This window comes from Heptranchias perlo, chromosome 8 (genome assembly GCF_035084215.1).
Source record: "Heptranchias perlo isolate sHepPer1 chromosome 8, sHepPer1.hap1, whole genome shotgun sequence".
Lineage (NCBI taxonomy): Eukaryota > Metazoa > Chordata > Chondrichthyes > Hexanchiformes > Hexanchidae > Heptranchias > Heptranchias perlo.
The window spans coordinates 39,758,680-39,777,028 of record NC_090332.1 but is presented as its reverse complement, the minus strand read 5'-3'; the positions used below and the strand labels follow the sequence as shown (position 1 = coordinate 39,777,028).

The window sequence follows — 18,349 nt, the reverse complement described above, 5'->3', positions numbered from 1 at the left end:
ATGTCCTCCCTCGGAGATGTTGTGACATGAATTGTTTTGTCCTCTTGATCTTTTCCGTTCCTGTTTGCACAAACGGTAGCATAGTGGTTGTGTTACTGGATTGGGGGTAATCCAGTAGCCTGGACTAATAATCTGGAGTCATGAATTTTTAAAAAATTAGTATCAGTAATGGTGGCCATGAAACTACCGGATTGTCGTAAAAACCCATCTGGTTCACGAGTGTCCTTTAGGGAAGAAAACCTGCTGTCGTTACCTGGTCTGGCCTATAATTGACTCCAGACCCACAGCAATGTGGTTGACTCTTAATCGCCCTCTGAAATGGCCTAGCAAGCCATCAGTTGTACAATCTCGCTAAAAAAAGTCATAATAAGAATAAAACCAGACGGACCACTAGGCATCGGACATGACAAAGACAAACCAAGCCCAGTCGACCCTGCAAAGTCCTCCTCACCAACATCTAGGGACTTGTGCCAAAATTGGGAGAGCTGTCCCGCAGACTAGTCAAGCAACAGCCTGACACAGCCATACTCTCAGAATCATACCTTTCTACCAACGTCCCAGACTCTTCCATTACCATCCCTGGGTATGTCCTGTCCCGTCCCATCGGCAGGACAGACCAACCAGAGGTGGCGGTACAGTGGTATACAGTCAGGAGGGAGTGGCCCTGGGAGTCCTCAACATTGACTGCAGACCCCATGAAATCTCATGGCAACTGGTCAAACATGGGCAAGGAAACCTCCTGCTGATTACCACCTACCGCCCTCCCTCAGCTGATGAATCAGTCCTCCTCCATGTTGAACACCACTTGGAGGAAGCACTGAGAGTAGCAAGGGCGCAGAATGTACTCTGGGTGGGGGACTTCAATGTCCATTACCAAGAGTGGCTCGGTAGCACCACTACTGACCGAGCTGGCCGAGTCCTGAAGGACATAGTTGCCAGACTGGGCCTGCGACGTGGTGAGCGAACTAACGTGAGGAAAAAACCGACTTGACCTCGTCCTCACCAATCTACCTGACGCAGACGCATCTGTCCATGACAGTATTGGTAGGAGTGAACACCGCACACTCCTTGTGGAGATGAAGTCCCGTCTTCACACTGAGGACACCATCCAACGTGTTGTGTGGCACTACCACCATGTAAAATGGGATAGATTCAAAACAGATCTAGCAGCTCAAAACTGGGCATCCATGAGGCGCTGTGGGCCATCATCAGCAGCAGAATTGTATTCCAGCACAATCTGTAACCTCATGTTCAGGCATATTCCTCACTCTATCATTACAACCAAGCCAGGGGACCAACCCTGGTTCAATGAGGAGTGTAGAAGAGCATGCCAGGAGCAGCAACAGGTGTACCTAAAAATGAGGTGCCCACCTGGTGAAGCTACAACATAGGACTACATGCATGTTAAACAGCAGAAGCAACATGCTATGGACAGAGCTAAGCGATTCCACAACCAACGGATCAGATCAAAGCTCTGCAGTCCTGCCACATCCAGTCGTGAATGGTGGTGGACAATTAAACAACTAACGAGAGGAGGAGGCTCTGTAAACATCCCCATCCTCAATGAGGCAGAGTCCAGCACGTGAGTGCAAAAGACAAGGCTGAAGCATTTGCAACCATCTTCAGCCAGAAGTGCTGAGTGGATGATCTATCCCCGCCTCCTCCCGATATCCACACCATCACAGAAGCCAGTCTTTAGCCAATTCGATTCACTTCACGTGATATCAAGAAACGGCTGAGTGCATTGGATACAACAAAGGCTATGGGCCCCGCCAACATCCCGGCTGTAGTACTGAAGACTTGTGCTCCAGAACTAGCTGCGCCTCTAGCCAAACTGTTCCAGTACAGCTACAACACTGGCATCAACCCGACAATGTGGAAAATTGGCCAGGTATGTCCTGTCCGCAAAAAGCAGGACAAATCCAATCCGGCCAATTAAGGCCCCATCAGTCTACTCTCAATCATTAGCAAAGTGATGGAAGGTGTCGTCGACAGTGCTATCAAGCGGCACTCACTCACCAATAACCTGCTCACCAATGCTCAGTTTGGGTTCCACCAGGACCACTCTGCTCCAGACCTAATTACAGCCTTGGTCCAAACATGGACAAAAGAGCAGAATTGCAGAGGTGAGGTGAAAGTGACTGCCCTTGACGTCAAGGCAGCATTTGACCGAGTGTGGCACCAAGGAGCCCAAGTAAAATTGAAGTCAATGGGAATAGGGAGGAAACTCTCCAGTGTCTGGGGTCATAACTAGTGCAAAGGAAGATGGTAGTGGTTGTTGGAGGCCAATCATCTCAGCTCCAGGACATTGCTGCAGGAGTTCCTCAGGGCAGTGTCCTTAGTCCAACCATCTTCAGCTGCTTCATCAATGACCTTCCCTCCATCATAAGGTCGGAAATGGGGATGTCCGCTGATGATTGCACAATGTTCAGTTCCATTCGTAACCCCTCAGATAATGAAGCAGTCCATGCCTGCATGCAGCAAGACCTGGACAACATCTAGGCTTGGGCTGATAAGTAGCAAGTAACAATTGTGCCAGACAAGGGCCAGGCAATGACCATCTCCAACAAAAAAGTCTAACCACCTCCCCATGACATTCAACGGCATTACTATCGCTATCAATATCCTGGGGGTTACCATTGACCAGAAACTTAACTGGACCAGCCACATAAATACTGTGGCTACAAGAGCAGGTCAGAGGCTGGGTATTCTGCGGCAAGTGACTCGCCTCCTGACTCCCGAAAACCTTTCCACCATCTACAAGGCACAAGTCAGGAGTGTGATGGAATATTCTCCACTTGCCTGGATGAGTGCAGCTCCAACAACACTCGAAGCTCGAGTCCATCCAGGACAAAGCAGTCTGCCATCCACCACCCGAAATGTTCACTCCCTTCACCACCGGCACACTGGCTGCAGTGTGTACAATCCTCAGGATGCACTGCAGCAACTCGCCAAGGCTTCTTCGACAGCACCTCCCAAACCCGTGACCTCTACCACCTGGAAGGACAAGGGCAGCAGGCACATGGGAACAACACCACCTGCACATTCCCGTCCAAGTCACACCATCCCGACTTGGAAATATATCGCCGTTCCTTCATCGTTGCTGGGTCAAAATCCTGGAACTCTCTACCTAATAACAGCACTGTGGGAGAACCTTCACCACACGGAGTGCAGCAGTTCAAGAAGGTGGCTCACCAACACCTTCTCAAGGGCCATTAGGGATGGGCAATAAATGCTGCCCTTGCCAGCTACGCCCACATCCCATGAACAATTTTTTTTTAAAAAATGAACATTCTGCATTCAAAGCCACAGTTGGTTTTTCCCCAAGAAAAGGATACAGACCACACTAAAGTAAAAAATACTCAATTGGAGGAGGGCCAATTTCAGTGGGATGAGAACAGATCTGGCCTGGGTAAATGGGAATCAAAAATTGGCAGGCAAACTGTAATTGAATAGTGGGCGGCCTTTAAGGAGGACATGGTTCGGGTACAGTTTAGGCACATTCCCACGAGGCAGAAAGTTAGGGCAACTAAAGCCAGAGCTCCCTGAATGATAAAAGAGAGTGAGTAAGTTGAAACAGAAAAAAGGGGCTTAAGACAGTTGTCGGTTTGATAACCCAAATGAAGAACCAGGCAGAACATAAAAAGTTCAGAGGCGAAGTGAAAAAGGAAATAAGAGAGGCGAAGAGAGAGTATGAGAATAGACTGGTGGCCAACATAAAAGGGAATCCAAAAGTCTTCTACAGGCATGTAAACAGTAAACGGGTAGTAAGAGGAGGGATGGGGCCGATTAGGGACCATAAAGGAGATCTACTCATGGAGGCAGAGGGGATGGCGGAGGTACTAAATGAGGTAAATAAGGTACTAATTGCATCTGTCTCTACCAAGGAAGAAGATGCCGCCAGAGTCTCAGTAAAGGAAGATATATTTGAGATACTGGATGGATTAAAAATTGATGAAGTGGAGGTACTGGAAAGGCTGGCTGAACTTAAAGTAGATAAGTCACCCAATCCAGATGGGATGCGTCCTAGGTTGCTGAGGGAAGTACGGGTGGAAATTGTGGAGGTACTGGCCATAATCTTCCAAACATCCGTAGATACGGGGGTGGTGCCAGAGGACTGGAGAATTGCAAATGTTACACCCTTGTTCAAAAAAGGGTGTAAGGATAAACCCAGCAACTATAGGCCAGTCAGTTTAACCTCTGTGGTGGGGAAACTTTTAGAAACTATAATCCTGGACAGAATTAACAGTCATTGGACAAGGGTGAATTGATTAGGGAAAGTCAGCATGGATTTGTTAAAGGCAAATCGTGTATAACTAACCTGATAGTTTTTTGATGAGGCAGCAGAGAAGGTAGATGAGGACAATGCAGTTGATGTGGTGTATATGGACTTTCAAAAGGCATTTGATAAAGTGCCGCATGGTAGGCTTATCATCAAGATTGCGGCCTATGGAATAAAGGGGGCAGTAGCAACATGAATACAGAATTGGCTACGGGACAGGGAACAGAGAGTAGTGGTGAACGGTTGTTTTTCGGACTGGAGGGAAGTGTACAGTAGTGTTCCCCAGGGGTCAATGCTGGGACCACTGCATTTCTTGATACACCATGAATGACTTGGACTTGGGTGTATGGGGCACAATTTCAAAATTTACAGATGACACAAAACTTGGAAGGGTTTTAAACAGTGATAGAATTCAAGAGGCTGTAGACAGGCTGGTGGCATGGGCAAAAATGTGGCAGATGAAATTTAATGCAGAAAAATGGGCAGTGATGCATTTCAGTCGGAAGAACGAGGAGAGGCAATGTAAACCAGAGGGCACAACTCTAAAAGGGGTATAGGAACAGAGAGATCTGGGGGTATAAGTGCACAAATCGTTGGAGGTGGCAAGGCAGGTTGAGAAAGCGGTTTAAAAAAGCATAGAGGATCCTGGGCTTTATAAATAGAGGCATAGAGTACAAAAGTATGGAAGTCATGATGAACCTTTATAAAACACTGGTTTGGCCACAACTAGAATATTGTGTCCAGTTCTGGGCACTGCACTTCCGGAAAGATGTGAAGGCCTTAGAGAGGGTGCAGTGGAGATTTACTAGAATGATTCCAGGGATGAGGGTCTTTAGTTACTTGGATAGACTGGAGAAGCTGGAGTTGTTCTCCTTGGATCAGAGACGGTTGCGAGGAGATTTGATAGAGGTATTCAAAATCATGAAGGGTCTAGACAGCGTAGATAGAGAGAAATATTCCCATTGGCGGAAGGGTCAAGAACCAGAGGACATAGATTTAAGGCGATTGGCAAAAGAACCAAAGGTGACATGAAGAAAAACTTTTTTACACAGCGAGTGGTTAGGGATCTGGAATGCACTGCCCGAGGGGATGGTGGAGGCAGATTCAATCATGGCCTTCAAAAGGGAACTGGATAAGTTCTTGAAAGGAAAAAATTTGAAGGGCTATGGGGAAAGGGCGGTGGAGTGGGACTAGCTGGATTGCTCTTGCATAGAGCCAGCGTGGACTCGATGGGCCAAATGGTCGTCTTCCATGCTGTAACCTTTCTATGAATTGGAAAAATTGATTCTATTCACATTGCATGTGCAATGAACGGTTGATTTGCACTGTCATTCTTAACTTTTGTTGTCAAGCAGCTTTTTGAAAAAGATCTCTGGCCATTAAGCAGGCTTCAATGTTGTACTAAGTGTAGCCCAATGTTTACTGTGTTTTACACCAGTGATCATTGTCACTGATGCCTCTTGTCAGAGAATGATATTGTGTTGTGCAAAATCTGCCTGGGGTCTCATTCCACACCCATTGAGATCAGTTTCAGAGGTCTGAGGCCATCCTACAAGACTGCCTTCACTGAAAATGGAGGCATGGTTGTTTCAACCGCTCAGAAAACACAACTCTGCCCGAAGCCTCTCTTCAGCACTAGGTGGATTTAATGACACCAACTCTAAAAGCAGCTGGGGGAAGGCACATTGTTGTTTACTAGTGCTGTTCAGTGGGTCAGCTTTGTATGAGCTGGCATAGAGAATTATAGATTTGGTGTTGATCCAGACAGACAAATCAAAGTGACTTCTTTTCCTCTCATCTCTCTCTAGGGTTAAGCTTGGAGACTGCTGCATTTTTGGGGACAAAGTGGCAGGAGATCACATTGGATGTTTGATTAAGGGAGACCATCATCGGGATTACCCCTTGCACCTGAGTCAGTCCTCACAGTAATTCAGGGATGTTGCCTAGTGCAGTCATTTTAGATGCAGTGAGTCGATGCTCATACTCACGGCCAAGATTAGCAGCTAGTTGCTTGAAAAGAGGATTTTATTTGCACACTCCTGATCTGAATCTGAATTTTCACCCTTTATTGGATCTTAGACCTTTTAACAAATATCTCAAGAAAGGGAAATTCAAGATGGGAAAACACACTCAGACTATTGAGGCTGTGTGACCCAGGAAACTGGCTGGCCAGACTAGACCTCAAGATGCTTGCTGCAGGAGAGTCCAGTCCATTTGGTATATCGACAGACTCAAACTGTACAGTTACCGTTGTCCTTTCTCCAACCAGTCAGTCAGTAAATCTCTGATTACTGTCAGTAAATTTGGTCCTGATCTCATTTTTGATCCTGGGATGCAATACTGATTGTTGACGCAGTAATCGTGCAATTCTCAGACCTCAACATTGACATGTAGACCTGACTTCCCTGAATATAGAAGAAATAATTTGGGCATGTTTTGCTTATTGAAAATAAAAACAAATACTAGAAATACACAGCAGGCCAGTCCACTTCCTTAAAGAGAAATTATGTTTTGGCTATTTTCTGTTCATCAATAACAGCAGAACTCCTTTTACAGATGCTGACTGACCAGCTGTATATTTCTAGCATTTTCTGGTTATATTCAGATTTCCAACATTTGAAGCTTTTTCTTTTTATCTTTTATATTTATTTATAATTATGTATCATAATTTGGTTTTTATTCTGCAGGTTAAATACTGCCAATGATAATATGATTAACTTTACCCTTGAGTTTACAAACTGGAAGAGGCTTCCTCCGGTTGTGGGACAGATTCTTTTCTGTCGCATAGCAAACTCCACTTGGATTCAACGGAAACATTTTGGTATGTAAGCTTTCTAAATACAAATTACAGTGGCATTTTTTATTTCAGTTGCTGTGTCTTCTAATTAAATACAGGGTCTTAATAAGAACTTGAGGTTGCTAAATTTAGAAGAATCATAAATGCTCTTTCTAAAAAGCTTCTTTTGGGACATTGTGTGTTTACCTTTTCTACCATTCCCCCACTGCTTTTGTTTTTGTCTGTGTTGAATCCTCTTGATTTTGTATCTGGCTGTTTTTTTTTCCCCCTTTCTTCAGAGTTTCTAAACATGTTTATTGGCTTGTTTTTTTAATTTACTTTGAGCTTGCTGCATGTTGTGGCTCATAATTTCTTCATACTTTCTAGTTGTATAAATCCCTCTGTTGTGCTCCAGCAAGTTTTACCTCCATTTTCATCATTGCAGGTACATTAAATGCCACCCCTGTGCCCTGGTCCCACTTTCCTTCGATTGCTGTGCTCTTCAGATGTAATTTAATATAAATAATAACTGGAACCATTCACGTTGGCATTATATATTACAAAATAAAACAGAACTTATAAATGCCCTCTGTTCTTATGAGAGGTAGCAATCTTGGGGACAGGGAGGGAAGAGGGGAAGGTACAGGAGGAGGAAAAAGGGATGGAGGATGTTCAGCTGATTAGTAGGAGGGAGTGGAACAATTTCCTGGGCCCTCTGGGATTGTGTCCTTGGGGTCAGTGAGCCAGGGATGATTTCCTTGCTTAGTGAGGGAGGGGGGTTGGGAGAGGAGAGTAACAAGCCTGTATTGATACATTGGCTGGCTCACTGGGGAGAGGACAGTGACTAAAATGCTGCTAATAGGAGGGTTGTCAACAAAGCTGGTCACTGAAAAGGGTGGGGGGGTGAGCAAGAGCTGAAGTGTTAAATAATGGGTAGGGGTAGCAGAGTTCGGTGGATAAAAAGCTGCTCGATGTGAAAGGGGCATTAAATGAGGAGGGGGAGCAGGCGCGTGAAGGGCTGCTCGGAGGGGGAGGAGTGGAAGTGGAAGCGCTGTTCAGTTTGGTGGGGTGGGGGATGAGGGTTACTTAAATACTGCTGAGTGGAGGTTGCAAGGACAAGGGTACTGCTACATAATGGGGCCAAGGTTCTGCTTAGTGGGGAAAGGGCTGGAGCTGCCTCAGATGCTGCTCATTGGTTGGGACGGTGTAGTGCTGTTTGGTGGGTAAGGAGCCACAATGCTGCTCATTGAGGGTGCAGGAAAGGGACCATTGTTTGCGGAGTATTAATGTAGGTGTTGGTGCCCTAAATGGAGGGACAGGGCTAATTAATGGGTGACGTCTGCTAAGTGAGATCCTGGGGCACGGTGATTACATTTCTGATGGCTCCCAAAGGTCTGTGTGGTGAAGGTTCATTCATGGGGGCTGGGATCAAGGTGGAAGATGGCAGCCTAGGAGAACTGTGTTTACATTTTCCATTTAATTAAAGTCTACAATTCTTACCTTTCTTTGTTAATTATACCAACTTGGCTGCACTCTCAAAAATTTAGACTCTGCACTGACACTTGTGGCCAGAACCTTCAACTGCAATGCTGCATCTTCAACCATTTATTTTTGGCGTTGGCACTCAATATGCTACAATGGTGGTGTTCAGGCTGTCATTTAAAGTTAGGTGGCACCCTATTGTTTTCAATCTGTCACATTTACAATGCACTATACTGGTGCAGTATCTTTGACCACTCGGTGTTTTTAATATACATGAGATTTACAATGCTAATGTGTGCTAGTTCTGAGACCGTTGAAAAAAGAACACTTTAAGAGCATTTCTTGTACTTGGTATGGTGTAGTATTTTAGCCCCAAGCCTCATACCAAAATAAATAACACAAATGAAAGACTTAGGATCAACAAAAATTTGCTCAACAGTTTCTATTCCCACATGAAAAGTATCAAATATATATTTTTGTACCCTTGGTATCTGTATTGTGCATCTGAGGGTGATTACGCTGAAATTAATGATTGTGACCATATTTCTCTCCTTACTGCAGCAGCATGCATAAAAGATCACAGGAGGAAAAAGCATGGAAAAATTCAACTATACCTGATCTAACTCTTATATGCCTTAATTTCTAGGTATTATTCCTTGGTCTGTTTAAGGGAAACCGATCTTTGATATCTAATTCCTTTGATTCCGTGACCATCTCTCTGATTTATCCTAGCTATTTTATACTTTGATCATTTTCCAGGCAGTGGGACTAACTCAGAGGTGATGGGGATAGGAATTTGCTATTTAATAGCTTTGTGTTCTCAACATAAAAATGGATTTTATGATAATTCCCAATGAGAAGACCTTGAATGCATAACATTTGTGAGGTTGCCATCGTCTTTGCTCCCCCAATAATGCACTATGGATAGGGAACTTAACAAAGTGGAATCAAGTCTGTGCCAGCACGCCAACTTGTTCTGTGTAATTTTTAATATCTTATTTAGAAAGTATCAATTTTTTTTGTATCCAGTTGTGACAAAAATGAAGCATTGTTGTCTAATTTTAGTATGACAGTGATTCCTTTAATTCAGTCACAATACATAATGGGGTAGAGTTTCTGCTTTGGGCGTTTATTTTTTTCTTTTAAGTGTGGTAACCTGGTGCAGTTTTATTAATACAGCTGAAAATTGATTTATCACAAAAAATAAGCATTTTTAATACTGTCCAGCCCTCCGCCTATGAGTAACCTAATTTTAAATCACTGAAAATGACTTAAAAAAAACTATACTGAACCATTTAGTAGTTTCATTATTGTGCACTAGTCAGTTTCTTGGTAAATTAAATAATTTTTATGTATAAACTTTTAAAACGTACCTACGGGTGCCTGCGGGCTGAAGAAAATGAGCGCAATTTGAAGAGCCAGTGCAATGGGCCGAAACGCGCAATGTCGAGGGGGTGTGGCCAGTTTTATGGGTGGGACCTGATCTGGACAAATTGAATCTTCAACCAGCGTAAAAGATTACAGAAAACATTAAAGTAAGTGGTTTTGGGCGTAACTTACGTTTAAAATTCCCCAATCTTTTGTGCTGGTTTGGCTATTTGTCCTGGAATCTGGGTGCAAAACTAGTGGAAACTCTACCCCAATGAGTTTAAAAACCAGCTGCATTCAGAATCCATGTTCCAGCCTACTTTAATACAGTGTTGTAAAAAATACTAGTCAGTTTGGTCGCTAAGCAAATATTTTGAGACAGGAACCAAGTCATACAATTCAAGCATAAGCAACTGTGTAGCTTATTTAGTTATGTGTATGACAGGCTGTTCCTTTTGAATTTAACTGACAGTTACTCAAAATCATGAAACCCCAGCAACAATTCAGGAGAATTTAATTAGTTGAACTGTTCAAATTAGAAATTTAGCTTGGAACTTTTGTAGAAATCGCTCTTGCAGTTGATAAGATACAAGAGGATAAGAAGAATAATTGTATGTAAAAGTTAATTATAATATATAGCATAGCATTGAGATTGCAAACCATTTATTAGTTTCCTTGTTTTGAGGAGTTAGTATGGTTTAATATTACTAATTATTGTTAATTATAAACTGGCTCATCTGTTGTTCAAGAAATTTGTCAGCTAAAGCCAAAAGTAAGATCTGTGATATTCTGCCACTTCTCAGACATGTGGAAGATCCTATGAAGGCACAGGTTAGATGCAGTAGTTAAAGCAAAATCTAAAAGATAATTTTTTGTTCATCATCTTGGACATACTATCAAATCTTACCCAAGTATCAGGCCCAGTGAAGGCACTCTCAAGGCCATAGAGAGTTAAGACTCCCAAATAAGAGTAGTCTAATATACGGAAGTTGAAATAGCTATAGTAAGATGGGCAGAAAAGATCACAAAACATAACATCAGTCATGATCCAAGTACTGACTGTTCACTTCGATCATCTTTGTGGAATCACATACTTGCTATCATTTTTACAGCCTGAAGTGCAGGTCCTCTTTAATCAACTAATTACTAAAAAGAAAAGAAAGACGTGCATTTATATAGCCCCTTTTGCAACCTCAGGACATCCCAAAACGCTTTACAGTACTTTTGAAGTGTAGTCACTGTTGTGATGTAGGAAACGCAGCAGCCCACACACAGCAAGATCCCACAAACTACAATGTGATCATGACTAAATAATCTGTTTTAGTGATGTTGGTTGAGGGATAAATATTGGCCAGTACACCAGGGAGAACTCCCCTGCTCTTCATCAAAATAGTGCCATGAGATCTTAACGTTAACCTGAAAGGGTAGATGGAGCCAAATAGATTACCTCCAAACAGATAGCTAAAATTGTTGTTACAAGTTTTTCAGTTAATTTATAGGTACTGTATTGGAGATTATTTCCTTCCAACCCCCTCCCTGCTAAACACTTGTATTGGAGTGGCTTCATACAATAATAGTTCTCGTAGTAGCTAGTAACTGGCATAACCGTACTCTCTAGCATACAGTTGAAAACCTGTAGTGGCTCTATCTTTGTGGGAATTAAGTCTGGGTGACCCTTCCCATTACTCATCTTCCTTAATGTACCTTCCAATTATTTAATGACAACTTTTTCATTTAAAAAAAATTGATTTGAGTTCTTTTAAAATCAATTCTATATACTAGGGACAGTATTTTGCAAGGAATTACCACTGATTTTGGGTAGTCTTCTGGCAGGCTGGGGGACAAAATGGGTTAGGGAACCATTACTCTGACTACCTGCTTATCCCTGCCTACTTTGGTATTCTCTGCTGGAAGCGACAGCAGATACAGCCCCAGATAGAGATGGGCATATTAAATTAGGCCAGTAATGATGGAGAGATATCATATTTCTGTCATTATCACCTTAGCAACGCTGAATGCTAGTCACAGCAGAATTGTACTATGTCCAGTGTTGCTAGGGCCAACACAGAGCATTTTAAATGTAAAAGAGCCTAGATAGTCCCTTTATTCAATTGAAAGATGACTGATGGAGTCTTCCATGTGGTGGATTTGGCCACATTCCTGGGAAACCCAAACTGATTTATCTTCTGCGAGACAGGCTGGCCCCTTTAAGATGCTGCAGGTGCTTTACTCCTGCAGTAGTAGCCTTTTCCTGCCCTCTCCCTAGATCCCCGCCCCACCCATACAGGTGGCAATCCCGCTGGGAGCCTGTCAAAATTATGCTGATTGGTGTGGCCTCGGGAAATCCACCAGGGTCAGCTCCTATCTTGGATGGTGGAAAGCCCACCGGGCCACATTTCCTCCAGCAAACCCCAGATCAGAAGGCCTAGGTCAAGCTTTCAACAAATTTATCAATAAATTCGTAAAAATTTTGCTTAATTTTAAGATTAAAACTCATTTCTAACATTAGCTTATTTTTATACAATTGAAGGATTGAAAGGTCAGCGAGTAACTAAGTAGGAAACAGACTGATGGGGAGGATGTATTGGTGATGGATTTAATAGGTGAGATAGTAGTCAGAGCACAAAACTGAAGGACCAAAAGGAATAAACCATGATAGAACAACAAATTAAAAAATGCTGAAACTGAGATGAGTCTCAGACACCGCAATAAGAGTAGCCCACCTGAATGAGAGAAAGCCAGTTACAGGATTGCTGAAAGTGCTCTTGCGGTATAGTTGCGGAAGGCATTTAACAAAAACAGAAGATCTCCTGTATCTCTTGAGTAGCCCAGGCATAGGCCGGGGGATATACCTCCCAAATGGGTACAGATATACGCATTAGCGTATCCAACATACAGTACGATGGTGTGCCCACTGTTTCATGATTTTCATTGAGTCCGCACTATTGTTTAGATTTCCACCATCGGTGCACTGAACCTACAGAACAAATTTATTCACCGGCCGTTCTCTCTTCCATAAACCTTTCCGTTTTTCAATACTATTGATGACATGTACTCTGACGACACCCAGCTCTGCCTCACCACACCTCTCTAAACCTCTCCACTGTCTCTGATTTGTCTCACTGCTTCTCCGACACCCTATGCTGAATGAGCAAAAATTTCCTCCAACTAAATATCGAAGACCGAAGCCATTGTTGACGGTCCCCGCCACAAACTCTGTTCCCTAGTCACCGACTCCATCCCTCTCCCTGGCCACTGTGAGGCTGAACCAGACCGTTCACAACCTTGGCATCCTATTTGACCCTGAGGTGAACTTTCGATCACATATCCGCTCCATCACCAAGACTACCTACTTCCATCTCTGTAACATCGCCTGTCTCCGCCCCGCTTCAGCTCATCTGCTAAAACTATCACCCATGCCTTTGTTACCTCTAGACTTGACTATTCCAATGCTCTCCTGGCCGGCTTCCCATCTTTCACCCTCCATAAATTTGAGCTCATTCAAAGCTCTGTTGCCCGTATCCTGACTCGCATCAAGTCCTGTTTACTCATCACCCCTATGCTTGCTGACCTACATTGGCTTCCAGTCTGGCAATGCCTCGATTTTAAAATTCTCATCCTTGTTTTCAAATCCCTCCATTACCTCACCCCTCCATATCTCTGTAACCTCCTCCAGCCCTGCAACCCTCTGAGACCTCTGCACTCCCCCAATTCTTGACTCTTGTGTATCCCCGATTTTAATCGCTCCACTATTGGCAGCTGTGCCTTCAGCTGCCTAGGCTCTAAGCTCTGGAATTCCCTCCCTAAACCTCTCTGTCTCTCACTCCTTCTTTAAGACTGCCTTTATGACCTCCTTAAAACCCACCTCTTTGACCGAGCTTTTGGTCACCTGTCCTAATATCTCCTTATGTGGCTCGGTGGCACATTTTGTTTAATAACGCTACTGTGAAGCGCCTTGGGACATTTTACTACGTTAAAGGCGCTGTATAAATGCAAGTTGTTGTTGTTGATATCCCAAATGTTTAAAGTGATCTTACTGATAGATTTCTCTGACCATCACCTGACTGATTTTGTGTTAGTAGCCTACACGTGCTCGTCTTTCACTGGAACTTAGAAGTAGGTGCACTTGAAAATTTTGCACGTTTCAGTGTTATGGTGAATCATCCAATTTGTTAATAAACATTAATGGATCTCCTAAAGCCAGATGTCCCACCTGAACAGAAGGCCAGGAATATTTTGTGATCATTTCTGCATACAGGTCAGGAAAGCAATGCAATGATGTACACAGGAAGTTGGTAAACAACGCTGCGCATTGCCACTGAGGGGGTCACAAATCAACAATGAGGGGCATTGAGGGCTCAGGTCACATGTGTGTAAGCATAGAAAGCATTGCATTCTATGGCTCCACTCAGATGTTGAAGCTTTGGGAGCAGAACAGAGTGCAAGCCCCAGGTCCTTGAAACAGGAGGCTTGTGCAGATGAAGTATTGGAAGATGAGGTAAGCTTTGTCTTTTTTTCCAGAATTGTTTAATTTTTTAATGTATTTATCATGTTACAAATATTTTTAAGGATGTATGGTGGAATGAGCAAATATGATCATTCAAATAACTTGTGTTTCAGAGATGTGACCAGTTTTTATTTTGTAAATGAATTTTTTTTTTTTGAAAAAGTGATTTTCACTGAGCGATTGTGCTTTTTTGATTGGTTGCTTTTTAGTGACTCTGAAATTTAAGCCAGTCTGCATGCTTCGTGCCCTAAGGACAAGCATCATACAAAACTTTTAAATATATGTAAAGATAAATAGGTAGTCCAGACAAAAAAATCTCTCTCCTTTCTAGAACTACTATAATTAGGTGTAATTAAGGGTCCAATGTTCAAAATGACCTAATTGATTCACCAGTAATTGTATTTCTTCTCTATAGATTTCACTTCCAGTTGTTTTCAAAGCTTCTTGCAAAGTAGCAGCTGAGTTAGTGCTTGTCACAATAAAATTGTCTGTTTTGTATTCTGGTTACTGTCTCACATTCCTGATAGATTTTTTTGACTATACCTCTACTTGGCTTTCACCTCTGCATGACTGGTTCCATAGCAACTATACTCTTATGTGCTCAGATTTTGATGGATTAAATAGTCAACTCCAGTTTGGAGAATAACAGCTACTGACGCAACAGAATTAAATCAGTTGTGAAGTAGATTTTATGATGGGATACATACAAAGATCACTTATTCTTATTTGGGTGTTGTAGCTGCTGTATATTGTATACTGTATGTTGTTGCAATAGCCTTAAGTGACGAACATGATGGCTCCAGCTATAAATGTCACTTAAAGCTTCACAAAGTGACGCAACAACTGGGCAGCTATTGCTCCAAATATAAATAGTAACTAGGACAGTTGCAATGTTACTAAGATTATAGAGCTACTTTGAGCACCATTAAATGTGCATACGTCATAGTAATGATTTCATTTTAGTTACTCCTCGTCTGAAATTTTCATAATGGTGTGGTGTTAAAAAATCATTTAAAAAGAATATCTGAAACAGTGTCAATGCAAGCACAATTGAATTAAGAACTGCATAGAATAGTATGCATGGAATAATAAATTTTACATGGATCAATCTATAAAATAATCACCTGACTTTGTAGGTTTTCACTCCAGCTGCACTTACGAACATACGAACAATGATGGACAGGATAAGACCATCTGGTCCCTCCAACCTGTCCCACACAATTGTGATACCTTGTGTATCACAATATATACACTTCCCATCCCACCCAAAACTTTGTATGATTGTAATGAATGTTCAAGTTCAGGAGTGGTGCCATTCACTTCATGCTGCTTTCAATTGATAGTTTTTGACATTAATCAATATAGGAATTGTATAGAATTGTGGCTTTTATGATCCCTATTTTAAGACAGTATTTGACAGGGATTTTTTTTGCTGATTTTCTGCCCGTCTGTCCTGAAGGCATTGACTTGAAGTGAGGATCCAGGGCAGTCTCTTGTTACTTGCTAAAATGCCTATTTTTCAGCCCAGACAATGAATGTTGCTCTTTCAAAGAGTCGGCGTAGGTACAATGGGCCATGTGGCCTCCACCTGTGCTGTACCTACTATGTTAGTAGCACAGGGCATCACAAATTTAATCTTCTCCTTTGGTATTGTTCCCACAAAAGCACTTTCCAGCAGGCAGTCACTAGAGAGTGATTAGGAGCGGGAACTCTGGATGACATTTTTATTCTTTCCACTTCCACTTCCCAGAGATGCTGAGGCTTAGTAGCATTTCAGTTGTTCCTTCAGCTGAGATTAAATTGGGATCTTCTGGTCTGTGTGGCCCTGTTGCACAACTGAATCAGTGAGCATGAGGGATTCCTAATGTGTAACCAGAGGGAAGATGGTGGACAAAAGCATAGGGGCCATATGTTTGCCAACCTATTTTTTTTTTGGAAAAATTCTATAACTGGTACCCAGGATCGAGAGATGACCACTAATTTGAATCTTAGTTGTTAAGAGTGACTAACATTATTGTTGATGATGAAGCCAAATATCCATTTCTTGAGCATTTTAATTTTGAGCATCTATTGTGTTTTAAAAATGGAACCTTAATAATAACCTTCGCCCTTGCAGACCCTAGTATATCAGGAAGAGGGGTTAGGAGAAGAAGTGGAATGTCATGAAATAATCCAGTTGCAAATGGTAACAATGCATTAATATGTGTGTTAACTGATGCTATATTGATGTATACTTGCAGAAAAGAAAATCCTTGCTTTATTGTAGGCTTTCAGCTAAAATCCCTCTGGATAGGAGTCATGGCACAGAACTGTACTGAATGTATATATTGTTCTTGAGATATTTTTGATATATTTTTCTTGGTTAAGTTTTGATTGTAGGTTCAGTGCTACTTGTTTTTCTGTTCCAATCTAGATGATATTCCTTCGTTGACACACCTCAGTCGTTTAAAAATCAGATCAACACTAAAAAGTGAATACCTTCGTTCTGATAAATTTATTCGGCAGTTGCCACTTCCAGCCTGTCTACATGATTTTCTTCTTTATAAAGAAGTATTGAAATTGCATGACATTTCAGAGGTTTCAGAGAATCGAGAAGAAATGGAAACAGAAAATAATTACATTGAACATTCAGAAGATTGATCAAGGAAAACATCAGATATGTGGAAGGTAAACAGAAAAATATTGATGGTTAGGTTGTTGGATCTTAATGCTTAAGCTGTCAATCATCATTAAATCTACATGTATATATCCGTGGCAGCTTGAGGGTTTAATTTTAATTTTAATTTTTCTAATTAAACTTTTTGCTCATCTATTTGGATTTATGATCTGCCATCATAGGTTGTGATTGATGGACTGTGGACAACACTTCTCCTTTATGATGTCATTGAAGTTTATCTTCAAATGTCACATTAGGGAGAATTTCACACAAAACCTCTGTCCCACGGCTGTCTCTTTTTTTCTCTCCATTTTTTTTAATCCCTCCTGTCTTGTTTACTTCCACAGTTGACCAGCATCATCCAGTACCTCACCCAAGAGACAGTTTTTCATTTGCGAGCCTTGGCGTTGAATCTTGGCAGGCTGTTCGACTGTGGGGATTATTACAGTCAAGTGTAATTCTGTTCTCAGCCAACGTCCATGTATGTGCACTTGCAGCAAGGGTTGCTGGATACTGATAGATTGAGGACCCTAGCCAATGTTTCTGGTCTGTGCAGAGGTCAGTTGTAACACCCTTACTGCTGCCCTGACTGAAATCAACTAATGCAGCACAAGCTGGGATTGAAGCTGGAATTTTGCTGATATGTGCAGCTCAGCTACTCATTAGATACATTCACTGTAGTATCAAGGGAGCAACCCAAGCTGTCTCTGATCAGTAGAATGGAGAGAGTTGAACTCTGTTTAAATCTCTCCAATAAAGTTTGTCCTTGCCACAGCACCGAAATGGCATTAATCAAAGTCACAAATGCCTTCCTCTGTGACTTTAATTGTGGTGCGTTGTCCCTCCTCGATCTCTCTGTAGCCTTCAACATGGTCGACCACACCATCCTCCTCCAATGTCTCTCCTCCATTGGGCAGCTCAGTGCAACTGCTGTTGCTTGGTTTCACTCTTGCCTATCCAATCGTGGCCAGATCATCTCCAGCAGTAGCTTCACTCCCAGCCCCCATTTCCTCTGGAGTCATCCAAGGATTTATTTTTGGCCCCCTCCTCTTCCTCATCTATATGCTGCCTCTTAACGACATTATCCGCACACAGATTCTGTGTTCATCAGGATGAGGGATATTAGTGCTGGGAATGGAGTGCTTCCCATTTCAGGCACCCTCTGTCCGCATCCAGCACTCCCAGCTCAGGTATGGCACTTCTAGATGTGGAGTTGAGCTCCCTCTGTCCTGCCTCAACAACATGCATCGACACCAACCTCAAAAGAGCACTCCTTAC

General features: G+C 42.5%; 1 protein-coding gene across 6 annotated transcripts in view; it reads left to right on the top strand.

The window, feature by feature from the left end:
- The window catches only part of asb3 (ankyrin repeat and SOCS box containing 3), a 90,694-nt gene that overhangs the window by 65,421 nt on the left and 6,924 nt on the right, over positions 1-18,349 (top strand). For 3 of the 6 annotated variants that reach the window (XM_067988983.1, XM_067988984.1, XM_067988985.1), the window contains exons 9-10: positions 6,970-7,103; positions 16,829-17,082. In XM_067988983.1, coding sequence (XP_067845084.1) covers positions 6,970-7,103; positions 16,829-17,055 — 361 coding nt within the window. In that variant the 3' untranslated portion in view covers positions 17,056-17,082. Of the gene's footprint in view, positions 1-6,090; positions 6,793-6,969; positions 7,104-14,166; positions 14,407-16,828; positions 17,083-18,349 lie in introns of those variants that run through there. The other 3 variants (XR_010963665.1, XM_067988988.1, XM_067988986.1) reach the window with 3 other exon arrangements.